The sequence below is a fragment of the Pseudopodoces humilis genome, chromosome 4 (assembly GCF_049639895.1).
Source record: "Pseudopodoces humilis isolate 2021_Gansu_Grassland_sample_001 chromosome 4, ASM4963989v1, whole genome shotgun sequence".
In the NCBI taxonomy this organism is placed as follows: Eukaryota; Metazoa; Chordata; class Aves; order Passeriformes; family Paridae; genus Pseudopodoces; species Pseudopodoces humilis.
Window position 1 is genome coordinate 35,485,797 of NC_142203.1, and position 13,985 is coordinate 35,499,781.

Genomic DNA, 13,985 nt, shown 5'->3' on the forward strand with positions numbered 1-13,985 from the left:
TAAATTTTTTAGCTTATGAGTGAAAGTGTGTTTCAAATGTTTCTTCGCAAGTGATGAGTGTAGTATCTGCCCCTGTTCCCTTCCCATCCCACCCCACCTTTTGAAGTTACTGATTTCCTGGTGACCTCCAAAAGGAATGCAATAACATCTAGCCAGGACACAAGCATGCTGGCAGCAGGTAAGAAGGAGCAAAGACTGGCTGCATTTTCTGGGATAAATATATTTAAAAGCATAAATTCTCCTTCCAAGTACATGTCACAGTTGGCATGACATTTACAGTGTATGATGTTTATGTTAGGTGAAGAAGGAGCAGTATTTGGGTGTTTTTTTCCACAAATGTTTGTTGATGTGCAATAATCAGCAGGTTCCTGCTGAGGATTGGGGGCCAAGCAGTGGGATATGATGGCTTTGCGGGCCTGGCAGCAAACTACCACCAAATAAGGCAGTTTTCAAGCAAAAGATGTATGTACCATCAGTTTCCCAGCTGTCTCAGAGTCCAGTTTTGGTGTGGCATCTGATGTCTTCATTCCTTCTCGCTGCATTTCAAACACACTGGGACCTTTTCATTGTGGGGGAAAGAACAACAGAGACTGTCCTCAACCCAAGCAAACCTTGAGTGTATTACTTTGTCCAGGCCTTGGCTTCCTTGTAATTAAATGACTCATAAAATTGCTCACATACAGTTCTGCAAACAAACACAGGAATGTGTCATATTATTAAATCTTATTGGGTTTTGGTGTTTGGTTAGGTTTTTTTGTTGTTTTTTTTTTTTCTTTTATATAGCTGGCATGGAAAAAGCTGTGGGAGTTTTGGGAACAAACTGTGAGCTTTGTACTTGTGCTTGTATAGCAGGAGTTCTGGTTTGCATTAACTCGGGTACAATGTGACACTGGAGGGTGAATTTCTGAGACATGATTCAGTCTGTGCTTTTTCCTGTATTCTAACTTGTGTAGTACTCCAGTACCAACAAGAACCACTACTTGTTCTGCTTATTCCTTATAAGTAGAAACCACAAAAAGATGAGGAATGCCATGCTTACTCCCTATGGCAGCTACAGAGTGGACAGACAAAAAGGAAGTCATGGCTGTTTGAGGAGTTTAAAAATAGTACCTCATTGCTGCATGCCCCTGGGGAAGCAGTAATACAGTGAATACACAATTTTAAAATAGCCAAAGATATGCATGTATCTATGACAGAGTCAACAACATATTTACAGAAGAAAAAGAAAAAAGAGAAGATTTTGTGCTCTAGTGCATTAGAAGTCTGCAAATAATGAGGTGGCTCCCGAGTGCAAGGGTTTTGTAGGGGTCTTGTAACACCAACATAATCTGATAATAAAGTTCTGTACCATTTTGTATTTACAGTCTTAAAGAGGCTATATCGTCTAAAAGAAACAGACATGCTGGGAGAAGGAGGTTGGGAACCTTCCTCATGGTGGTGGCTGAACTTTATTGTGCATCGATTCTCTGCATTGCCCTTTGATCATCAGAGGGAGCAGGAGAGCTTTGGGAGAGGACTGTCTGCTGGTGCTCCTGTTTAACTCAAGCATGTGTTTGCAGAGTAGTCAGAAGAATGAGGCCCGTGGAAGCTGCTAGAACAGAAATGTAGCTGTATGCATAGAAACAGCCCAGTTTGGGGCACTTACTGGTAACAGAGGAAATCCTGCTGGAACAAAATGACATTGGTAATCTAGGTTTTTATAACCAACTATGAGTATAAAGATATGTCACTACTGGGGAAAATTCAGGAAACATTGACTCTAAATATGTATCTTTTGGGAAAAGAAACATCAAACCTAGCCAAACAGTCAATTTACATCTGCTCCAAAGTAGAGAGGGAAAAATGCCCTGAAGTGCTGCACTTTGACAAGATCAGTAAGCTTGTACCTCTCATGCATTTCTTGATGTATCCATGCTGTTTCCTTCCAAGCAGTTTTCTTGTTATCTTCTGGAACTATCACTGAAAACCAACATTATTAATTCTTGCCAGCTGGTCTCAGCCTCAGATTACTGGAGATGGAACCTGATATACCAGTCAGAAAGAAATTGTTTGGTAACACTGGTGAAAACTGCACATAAATTAGAACAAGACATGAAGATACAGCTACAATGTCTATGCAGTAACAACTGAAGAAAACGTCATTATTGAACTCAAGTACGAAATAATGACAAGAAATACATGTGCATATGTGCATTAAGTGTGTAATATTTTTAAAGGAAAGTCTTCAAGCTGTTCAAGAGACAGCTATTAAAGTTTTCTGCTACCTGTTCTGATGTTCAATCATGCAATATAATCTTGACACTCTTGCTGTTGCTGAAACCGGCACATTTTCTCTATTATAGCAGGAAGTAGGAAGAACAGATGCTGATGTCAATGCAGCCACTGGCAGGTGACAATGTAACAGGACAGTGTCATTGAACTGTTCTTTGCAAATTTTTTTCCTGTCGTTGCTGACATGTGTTGCATTTCTGACATGGCAGGGGCACCGGGAGTCTGGCTCTCAGCTGACTGAACCTCTGACATGTGGAGTGTGCTAGGTAGGCACTGTAGCTGCAGGTGCATGGCAGTGGCATTCCCCCACAAGCACTTTGACACAGTTAAACAAGACCTAACAGTTTCTTAACGTGACATTTTAAAGCATTTGCAATGGTGGACAGACGAGGGCGGTTAATGATCTCTGCACATTTACAGCGGACTGGTCACCCAGGGACTATTTACATTTGAAATAATGAATTTTAATGGACAGTAGTGTAATGCTTTCCCCAGCTGCCTCCTGTTTCCTCTCTTCTCTGGTTATCAAGAAATGTGCACACCTCCACTGTCTCAGGGAAGCAGTCGTTATACTCCATGCAGAGTTAATTATATGCCAAGGAACCCACTGAGTCTTTGTCTCAATTATCACATATGTGACAGAAAAGAAAAGAATACCTATTTGGAGATATATGCACAGCTCTAGTTTGGCTTCAGGGAACTCTGAGTGACTGGAGGACTGTTCTCCGGATTTGCATTACATCTCTCAGACACGCTTTTTTTTAAACAGGAATCTATTTTTTTTCTTCTTCTTTTGCATGCCTTGCAGTCTTTCTGTCCCCACTAAACTTAGGGCTGGTAATTACAACTGCTTGCTTAATGTTTCCCTATATTATTCAATCCACATGCTACCTTCCCTCCCTTCTAGGCACGTGTGGAGCATAGTCTGTATCTTTCTGCGTGCACTCTCTCACTGCTGCGATCACTTAAAAGACAAGGGGACACCGAGTCTCAGAAGCCTTTGTTAATCACCCACAGCTGACTGTTCACCATATAAATAAATGATGATTCGTCCTCACATGCAACATTGCTTCACAGCAAGGAGCAAAGAGAGTGTGTCCTCCGTAACACACAGGCACAGCAACAGCCGGGGCAGAGTGGAGAGTGCCAGAAAAGGCCAGAGAAGTGCTTCACTCCAACCGTGTTCAGGCATTGCCACCTCCTGGCAGGGCTGGGCGAGGGAGGACACACTGCCTTGGTGCACCACCTGGCTGTGCAGGCCAGGCCGCTTGCAGATGGGCTCTCTGGCAAATTGGCAGTGCTAACTGTGATGATTTCAGGGGTGAAAATTATGGGTATTTCTCATTGTCATTGATTAAAAGTATTTTTTTTGCACATGGCTGACTGAGGAATTTAAAAATAGTACCTCATTGCACACTAGAAGCAAGGACAGGCTGGACCAGGGCTTTTAAGATGTTTGGGTGTGTCTTTATGGAAAAAGGCACATGCTTTCCTTACTTCAAAACTCAATGGTTTTGTAAATTTGAGTCCTAACCAAAGGTGTAAATACACCTTTGTTTTCCTCCAGTGAAAAGCCCTCTTAGCACATTATCACCTGGTCTTTTTTCTCCACCAGCCTCCCTAACGACATGCTGCAGTTTTCTACCCCTTAACTCTGCCATGTCAATCACCTGGGGGCCTACACCACCAAGTGGTATTTCTGAGACAAGTCAATCTAAATGTAGACAACCAGATCCAGACAGTCAAAAGACAAAAAGTCCCTTTGTATCAGTTGATGGTACAGCCCCACAACTGGGAAGGTGCAGCAATTAGGCCAGATTTGCTATACAGGAAAACAACCACAGTAGAACAGAAACAGTCAGTCACTGACTGATCCCCCCAATACCTGCTTGAAGAGTTGTCTACCTTTCTGCTTTTCTTGTTTATTATTCAAATTCTCACCCACCTAACCTTAGCTGTCCTGAGAACCTGAGCATGAAAAAAAGCTAAATGGAAGACTAAGATGTTGCTGGTTTTACTTAAGAATACTGAGAACGGCTGTCTGCATCTGAGGGAGGCTCCATGTCATACAATGTGTTAAATCCTGCATAGCTGACATCTGTAAGGCAGAAATTCTTGTCTAGCTGATACACTGCACTGACTCCTGGCATCTCTAACTTTCCAGATCCAGCACAGTTTTGTTGCAAATCATTTTGAAAAGACTTAGGTGAAACAACAGCGTGCATATTTTGGGAATTTCCTGCTATTCCTGAATTGCTCCAAAAGCAGCCCAGGCTTGAGTGGGCTTATCTATCCTGTTTTGTACCTTTCACTGTCAATAGGAAAATCTCAGTCTCCCAGAACAATCACAGAGCTCAGTACATACACAAACTGCACAGCATCAGGATTTTTTACAAAGCATGTAATTATGAAAGGATTCTTGTTAAGACAACATATTTTGTAAAAGTATCTTTAATTAAAATGTTAAAACCGAATCAATTTATTTCACAATACTTTATATTCTCATTGTAAACTTTTATTATGTAATAGTGAAGCTAAAAATAATCAAGTAACTCCAGAAAGTGATGTTGACATTCACTTGGAGGAGAGGAGAAGAAATAATCCTCCAGGCTTATTGTAGCAGACATCACTTTTAAAGAGCATGAGAGATATAGTTGAATATATCTCCCATTCTGGGAAATTGAGTACTGTTACTTGCTGGTTCATAGAGATTTGTGCAATTTGTTTATAACTAATATCCCCGTAAGTGTACTAATTGCACATGTAGAGATAATAAACTCTCTGCAACATAACTGACAAAACACCTATATATAACTATGGCTAACTTCTACACAAGCTGGTTTTGTAGAAAAATGTTTCTTAAAAACAAAACAAAAAGTAAATCATCTTCAAGGTAAGTCATGCTTGGTCACATTTGAAACACGGTCAGTTGCATTCAGTATCTTCCAGTAGCCTGTGGTGCCTTGCACTGGACAGTCAAGACTAAACTACCAAAAGGCACCAGATATTATTAAACAAATAGACCGTAAACTTAGTAAAAAGGAAAAAAAATAAAAATCCAGTAGCTTCTACATTTGTTTATAGTCTTGTCTTTTATGCAAATTATTTCACCCTTTCTCAGTTAAATTGCTCACACAATTTCATTACTAGAGAAAAAAAATACCACTGCATCTCTAAAAATACTCTGTTCACACAAAAATCAAACATGTATACTCTAACCAGCCATATGCTATAAATATATCTAACTCTAAATCTTATTCTTCATATTCTTCTAAAATCTCTATATCTAACAGAAAAAATGTATGTAGGTTCCTGAGATATAAGCAAATGAAAATAAAGTAGCTGCTTGTGAGTAGTAAGTGATAGAAATGTTGCTATTGATAGTATTTAAAATGATATTGAGCAAGCAAAGCATAAGGGTAAAAACAGAATCAGAAGTTGATTACATTATTTGTTACTGCTCTACAATACTTCCAAGTTAATGACACACGCTGCTTTATAGAGGAGTGATGAGACAAATGCCTTTTCCTGAGATCCCCACAGCACGAATAAAATATTAAGACTTTGGTGCTGAAAAAGTAATCCTGTTGCCCATGTACCCATTATAAAATATTTGAACTAGAAGTGAAATTTAACTTTGGAGGTGATAAGGTGTGGTGAGATTCTCAGATGCTTTTTAAGAAAGGTTTGAAGAAAAGTTAGAAATGATTGCTGCTCAAAACATAATACAAGGACCTATGGTGTACCCAAATAGATGCATAGAAAATATATGTCTGGAGAAGGATGAAAGAGAACAGAGAAAGGTAAGTGCTGCTCCATCACAGGTGTATTTTCAGGAATGCAGTGTTGGAGTCTATGTTAAAATATAGAATCATCTTAGGTGCTGGTATGTTTTCTTCCAAGATGAGAGCAAGCCTCTGAGTTCCCAGTTGTCACTGGGGAAAAAATAACTCCCTGGGGAACAGCTGGGCTCCACACATGAGATAAGGAACAAAAGAAGATGGTCACATTTAAAGGATGCGATGATGTTAGACAGTCAGAACTCTCAATTCCCCTCTGCTTACTCTGCTACTAAGAATATGATTTGCTTTAAAGGGACTTGGTGATAAAATCAAACACACTGTCAGTCAAAGTGTCTGACACACTTGCATAGTGAATTTGCTTCATAGTGAGAAATATTAATGCTATTCTTCCTTGAGGAAAGGGAAGGCTGGAACAACTAAATATACTTAAAGGCTAAGAATATTGATGGTAAGACTCTAAATTCCAATCTGCATTCCAATATAGGAGAGGAAGACAGCTCAAAGTCGTTAAACGTGTTTTACAGGACTGCAAAATATAATGCAAATAAAGCTGTAAATAAAATGAAATGAAATGTAGCAAAAGTACAAGTATCTTATCTAACATCCTTGCTGAGCACTTTGAGACCATTACAATTACAGTTCCAATATTTTTTTGGGGCTGGATTTTGTGCAGAAGGTAAGGAAAGGCAATCTTACAGATAGAAGGCTCAGCTTTGAGCTTTGCAGGTTGAAAATGGAAGTACAAAAATCAAGGTTTCTTGGCTTTGGAAAATGAGCTGCTTCTCAGAGGGTGTTGGCTGGAGACGAGGAAGCTGCTGCCCTCTGTGCTGTTAGTGGGAAATGTCATAATAGTAGTTACGTAATTTCATCTCGACTGCAACAAATCCTGGTCGGTCGTCAATGCTGTGGAGAGATGACAAGTGTCACTGTGCAGAAAGGACAGAGCTGTCAAGATTCATGGGCCTTACAGCCCTCAAAACTCTACCTCAGTGACAGCTCATTTAAATATTTTAAGGCTACAAAAATGACAATACAAAATTAATACCAAGTGCCAAATACTACTACAGAGCATCCAGTCAGTGGATTTACTATCATGCCTGTTACTTTGTGGTTGGTGAAAGCATTAGAAGAAAGAAGTGGTAAATCAGCTCCATTTAATTTTCTACTTCATTTACTTTAGTAATAATCTGGAGAAAACAATATTTGCCATGCAATATACGCCTTATAATGGGTAGTACCATACACAGAGTGGTTACAAGCACTCAGAGGAGCCTACCCACACATTATATATGACTGTACCATCTTTCTTTTATATCTGCAATTGTTTATTTGGAGAACACAATTAAACTGACAACAAGCCCTTACAATTTTACATTACATATTGGGATAGTTACTCTGCCTAACCTGAACCTTCTTTTTAAAATTTATTTTTTTCCAATAATAAAGATATTTTAGTACAAAAAATAAAAATCATTGCGCTTTATGATATATTTTTTAATAATAACAAAACCCAATCCCTTTCACTGTAGAACTGTTACAGCATTCCTTGAGTCAAACCAAAATGCAGGAATTACTTTTTGGTTGCATGTTCTTTGTAGAGTTTTAGGTTTAATAAAGCTAACAAAGAAGCAAGATACCTAAAAGTGAATTACCAAGGCTCCTTAACCTTTTGGACAAAGCTATTCTCCAGATGGTGAACTGGAAGAATAAGTGTTATTACAGTCATTTCAGGTGCTTTCTGGAGACTTCCTACAGTTAAAAGTAACTTCAGCAGAATAGTTTAAGACAATAAATCATAAAACAGTTTTAATACATTTTTACAACACACTAACTAAAAAAATCAGGTAAGTTTTATTTTTTTCTATAGTTCATAATTCTAATTTCTAAATGGTTATGAAACAGAAAAAAAAGCTTCTAATATATCAGGTATGACCTGAAAAGATGGTTTGTCTCTCACTTATAAGAAGTCAGTGTGGGATCCAATTTGAATATAGTCAGTTATGAGAGAAGAGATAAACAGCTCAAAACAATTAAATATAGAGGAATAGAACAAACATACTGGCAATATGACTTTGAAATTTCAGTAAAGCTAAAGCATTGGAAATGAAAATTAAATGAAACACAATTCAAAATGAAACAAAAGTATTTGTTTAATTTCAAACATTCTTTTCAAAATACATTAGACTGACCTTTTTCTGGACTTAATTTTTTATGATACCCTGTATTTTGTATATAGTTATATACAGTTTGAATAAACTGTTCTACAAAATTGGGTTTTTGTAGTACACTCTATAACTCAGATAATTTTCACCTGAAAGTGCAATTGACTCCTTAGCTTGCAGTACGGTTGTAAGCTAAACTCCAACTGAAAAGATGTATTTAGAAGTAACCCTTACTCACACCCTTTCTGGCTATTAACCATGTATATTAAAATGTACTTCTATCAAAAGAGCATCCCTTGAAACTCACTTGTATGTCCAACACAATTTCATTAGACTATAGACTTCAGCTGGGCAGACTTCAGGACGTTCCATTCGCTCTCCTCTTTCAATCATCTGTGCAACTTCTCCACCTTTCATTCCCTGGAACAGAGTGACCAGAACAGTTGCAAATGATTGCAGCACACATGACAGCATAAATCAAATAGAGGCCTGGAACTTATTTTTGGGCTATCCTTTGACTCATTTGTCAGCAACTCCTCAGAAGCAGCAACTCCTTTTAGTTAGGAAAAGATATTGGTTCAAACTTGCTTTGAACTATTAAAGAAAAAGCATTGCCAAATATAACCACTCACCTTATACGGTTTTTGTCCATAAGAGAAAGCTTCCCACATTAAAACCCCAAAGCTCCAGACATCACTTTTGCTAGAAAATTTGTAGAAATTCATGCATTCTGGAGCATACCATTTGACTGGCCATTTTCCATGACTTTGTGCCTAAAACATGTCATAACAGAAAGGAAAAAAAGCAGACTAGATACAATGGTAAGTAGAAAACAACACCTGAATGCACATAATTCACATTAACTTAGATCTGCACACATTTGTACTAAGTATATAACATTTCTGATGCAGTTACCATTAGAGAGAATGGGTAACAGCTTCTTCAAAAGTGTTACAAAATTGTTCAAATCTTCCACTTTCAAAATAAATCATTGAAATGAAATATATGGTAAAAAAAAAAAGACTAGCTAAATGTATTTGAGTCATTCCTTTAGTGGCATTTAATTTCAAGTTGCTCTTCAGAATCAGTTTTTTCCATTTGGCTCTCACAAAGCGTAAGAGATGTGTCCAGATGGTTGAAGTGGGTGCTCCATTTCAAAGCACAGTGACTGCCTTGTGGCAACCCACAGTTTACCTAAATTATGTCAGAATACTGCATTATGACCATTCAAGAGTAAAGCTATACCAGCACAGTGCTAGATCTAGTGACAGGATCCTACTGCATCCTGTGGAGTTGCAAAGAAAATGGACTTTGATACTAATTCTTGAGGCCCTGAGACTGGAATTCACAAGTGTCTCTGGCCACCCTAGTGGCAGAGACTTAAGATGCCTTTTCCGGCAGCAGTGACTACTGTTCCTATACAGGAAGGTCATCAGAAGGGAGCACGCGCTTGCTTCTCCTCTGCAGTGTTTCAGGATTGGATTATTAGTTTCAAAGAAATGATGAAAGGGAATAAGCAAAGAAGTAATTTGAATCACAAGAGTGGTATATCAGGAGAACAAATACAGGCATGGTAACAGCCTTTGTCTCCCACCTTTTACCTTATTGAATGTTGCAATTATTTTAATCACTTGAGGTGTACAGAGGTCCAAGGAATTTAAAACCAAGATTAACAAATTTTGTTTAGGCTAATTTATTATTTAACAATGGTATTCTTTCAAAAACCTCCCCTAATTCTGTTCTGTAAGACAGCGTATTAGTGCTAGCCTACATTTTTCTTGGACATGATGGACACACCTTCCCCCTTTTATATAAGGTGGTATCTCATTCCCACAATAACTTTCAATCTTCTAATGACAAGTTTATGAAAAGTAAATGAAAGTAGACAAGTGAAAGGAGGGACAAGACTTCTCTTCCCTACATGTCTCTTAATGTTGATATCACATATTCTGAATTTGGCAATCTAGTATCAGGTTATAAAATAACAAATGATACATATTATTTCTAATTTTCAACTGCATTTCAACTGATAATATTGTTATTAAGCTATGTTGCTACACACTTTTCGTGTTGTGTTCAGACCTTACCTTGTAATAATTTTCATCAGCACTAAGAGCTTTAGAAAGTCCGAAGTCACTAATTTTGGCATAATGTTGGGTGACTAACAACACATTTCTTGCAGCCAGATCCCTATGAACAAAATTATTCTCCTCCAGGTATTTCATCCCCATAGAAACCTGATGCACCAGCTCTGTTATATTCTTCTCTGTGACATGTCTGAAAATCACAATTGAATTTTAAAGAGGTCAGTAGTTAATTTTCATAACTTTTAATGGAATTCAAATACAAATCTTTGCTCTGAATTTGTCTGCATTACACTGGGAACCTGATTCACTTACATTTAACCAAGCTTCAATTAGAAAAGGCAATCTAGGCTCCTGTCCTGGGCAAGATGATGTGATCACATCAATAAAGGAGAAGTTGAAGGATATGTGAAAAATCTTTCATTTGTTTAAAATACTTTATTTTGGCAGAAATACGTGACAGTTTGGAGACATGTTCCAGTGAAGAATAACTGTAATTATTGCTTTAACAACATATCAATTTAGTTGCTCTTAAAGAAAAAGAAAAAAATAAAAGAAAGGAACTGTATCCTATGGAATGGAATCCAAGTTTACATACCTATTTTTTTGCAAAAATTTGTTCAGTGGCCCGAGTTCAGCCATTTCCATTACTAACATCCAGGCCTCAGCTTCACATATACCTATCATTCGGACAATATATGGGTTATCCAGTTGCTGCATTACATTTGCTTCTCTCAATAATTCATCCTTTATGGCTGGATCATTACTCTCATTCTTCAGAATTTTTACAGCCACAGGCTTGGCACCCCTGCAAAAGAGAATCCAGTTCTGGGACTAGCTGCTGAAAAATCTGTGCACTAATTGCACACAATATTCATCAGATGTTTCTATTCACCTAGTACGAATTATGACAAAAGAGAATTGACACTCACAGGAGAAAAAAACCAGCCATAACAGGAACATCTCTCTATCAAATGCTCAGAAGACAGCTAAGCAAAAGAAAGAGAATGAAAAGAACCTGAGAAGATTACAGATTGTCATAAAAATTCTTAAAGAAGTCTGAAAAAACCCATACTTGACAAAATTTTCTTGTCCACTATGGCAAGGATGGCATAAAGCTCTTCTAGCAAGAAAAGCTATAATGAGCTTTCTAAGCACTGGAGTGTTTTGGGGGTGAGCCTGGAACATGCAGCATTGCCAGGTGCCAAGGCAGTGCTCTGAAATCCTGAGAATATAAGCCTGCTTCTGCAACCTTCCATTCATACAGCAAACTGAAAGAGTGACTGATGAGATCAACATAGCTCAAGTGTGAAACAAGATTAAAATATACACAAGCTGAGATCAGAGCCCTTCAAATCCCTACAGCCTATACTGGAGAAATAGAAATCCTTTTTGCCTCTGAAAACCTCGGTTAAAGTAATGCCTCCAACTTCAAGAGATGAGAGAGTGTACTTTATCAGTCCATGCACATGAACTGCATGCTGATAACATTTTACTATGAAAATGCATGAAAAGTCAAGTATCAACAGGGTCTGTTCCTACTAACATGACATAGAAATGTCCTGAGATAGAAAATGTTACAACACGTTCTGTATTCTTGAAAATCAACATTCCAGCTTCAGGAAACTGGTATTTATCACACTTCAGGCAAAACTCTCTTTGCTATAGGTAAACTGCCCATGGCACTCTTCACGTTTTCTGACAGAGATGAAAATACTGTGTAGCAGTACTTCTGCAAACCATGGAGAAAGGCAGTGGAATGCCCACCCTACTATCCCCATCAGGAGAGAAAATAGTCATAAACAGCACTTTCCCGCTTTAAAGACATATATGAGTGCATAAGTGTACATACAAAGAGAAAAACAGGTGAATATTAGCTCAAATTAGTTACAGTCTGTCACCCTAAACGACATGCAATAATTACTGCTGCTCCAAAAAGTAGAGGCTAGAGCTTTTACATATTAAATTCCATGAAAATAGAAGGCAACACTCACTTTTTCATCTTATAGAACCCTTTCTTTACAGTACCAAAGTTTCCAGAGCCAAGTTCACCTTCCTCCAAAGTCAACAATTTCCTGTCAAGAGTGACATTTTTTGGTTTAATTTCATCTGGATCAGCATATGGACTTTCATAGACCTCAGTATCCATGGGTAAGGCCTCTCTCTGATCACCTGTAAAACATCAGACATTATTTCAGACATTTTTTGCTGCCACAGCTAATACATTCACCTTTTCTATGTTCAAGATCATCAGTGTGTTTGATTTGCAAGGGCATTATAAAGACACCACATGCAGCTCATCTCTATGCATTTTAGAGCACATGGAAAGACAGTGGCTTCCCCCTGGTGACATGCAGTAACTACTCAACATTGGTGCAGAGTGAAGCCAGGAGGTTCCTTGACAAAAGGAGGTTAAAGATTGGCCCTTCTCCTTAGTACTTCCCATTAGTTACTTCACACAATTCTTCTCTCAGAATGCTTATTATATGTACTTCATTCTTAGGCTTCCAACTTTAATTGCATTATGCTTGGCACTGTGGAAGCAACAGGGCACAATTCTTTTTGTGATTTGCAAAGATATAGTTTTTAGAGTCCAGAAAATAATTCACCACTTCAAAATGCAAGAAGAGGTTTCTGCTAAATTATTTTCTTTATAGATGGTGACATCTGGCATCTTCAGCTACCAGGCTTGAGTTATGATAGAGGCTCTACCAATACATAACAGAATGCGAAATATATGCAAGAAAAAAGAAATAAAGATTGGAAGAGAGCTCTGCCACAAGGAAGAAAATTGCATTATCGATATATATTATTCTGCCTACCTCTTTCTGCTCCTGTTAGACCTCTGTTCCTTTGCAGCACATAAGGATTAAAAGGTGCTTCTTCTGGTGAGTGGCTGATAGTTGACTGAAGCTGTAGCACACAAATTAAGTTTTTCTGTTTAACAATGAATAGGTGAGTTAAAAGCACTTTCCCCCCCCACCCCAAGAATTCTGGTATAATGTTTACAAGAGACCCATAGGTGAAAATCAGAAAAAAGGGTTCCAAAAGAGGTGATTTCATTCTGGAGGTTATTGTTAGAGAAGGCTAAAAGCACAGAAAGATATTACAAACATTTCAGAGCATTAGACAAGAGAGAATCAACTGCAGTGGATCATGCACAAATCTTATTCTACAGATATTAAGTATACATGCTCTTTTCAAATTTGCCATGTAACACAAGTAGTCAAAAGGATTTCTCCTTAATCTGTCCTTCCTCCTTCTTCAAGTTATCTCTCCCCTTGTTTAGGCCATAGAGAAATTATAGCACAAATGAAAACAAAAAACAATTTCCTCTTTCTCTGGTGAATATTACAGAGGAAGTCTATTTTAAAGAAGTGGAAGCAACTGTAGTAAGAAGTTACTACTTTTGTAGGCTTGTGTAACATCAGGGACAAACACAAATAGACCAGATATTAGGCTCGTCTGTCTGCTCTGAGGAGGGACAAGATTACTTAATTAATTAAGCATCTGTTCAAGTACAGTTCCTCTGCCTTTACTCTTGTCAGAGAAATACTATGGAGTACACAAACCATCTCATCCATTGTGTGTCCTGGAACTCCTTGCCTGGGTATGGCACAATAAAATATAGAAGAGAGAAGCTACTGATTGGTTGCTTCTGTTTG

General features: G+C 38.0%; 1 protein-coding gene across 4 annotated transcripts in view; it reads right to left on the reverse strand.

Moving 5' to 3' along the window:
• Positions 1–277: 277 nt before the first annotated feature.
• SYK (spleen associated tyrosine kinase) overlaps positions 278–13,985 on the reverse strand; it is a 54,156-nt gene continuing 40,448 nt past the window's right edge. For 3 of the 4 annotated variants that reach the window (XM_088054461.1, XM_005530050.3, XM_088054460.1), the window contains 7 exons: positions 13,143–13,233; positions 12,315–12,492; positions 10,919–11,128; positions 10,324–10,513; positions 8,869–9,009; positions 8,544–8,656; positions 4,779–6,977 (listed from right to left, as the gene is read on the reverse strand). In XM_088054461.1, coding sequence (XP_087910587.1) covers positions 6,905–6,977; positions 8,544–8,656; positions 8,869–9,009; positions 10,324–10,513; positions 10,919–11,128; positions 12,315–12,492; positions 13,143–13,233 — 996 coding nt within the window. In that variant the 3' untranslated portion in view covers positions 4,779–6,904. Of the gene's footprint in view, positions 2,023–4,778; positions 6,978–8,543; positions 8,657–8,868; positions 9,010–10,323; positions 10,514–10,918; positions 11,129–12,314; positions 12,493–13,142; positions 13,234–13,985 lie in introns of those variants that run through there. The other variant, XR_015772406.1, reaches the window with a different exon arrangement.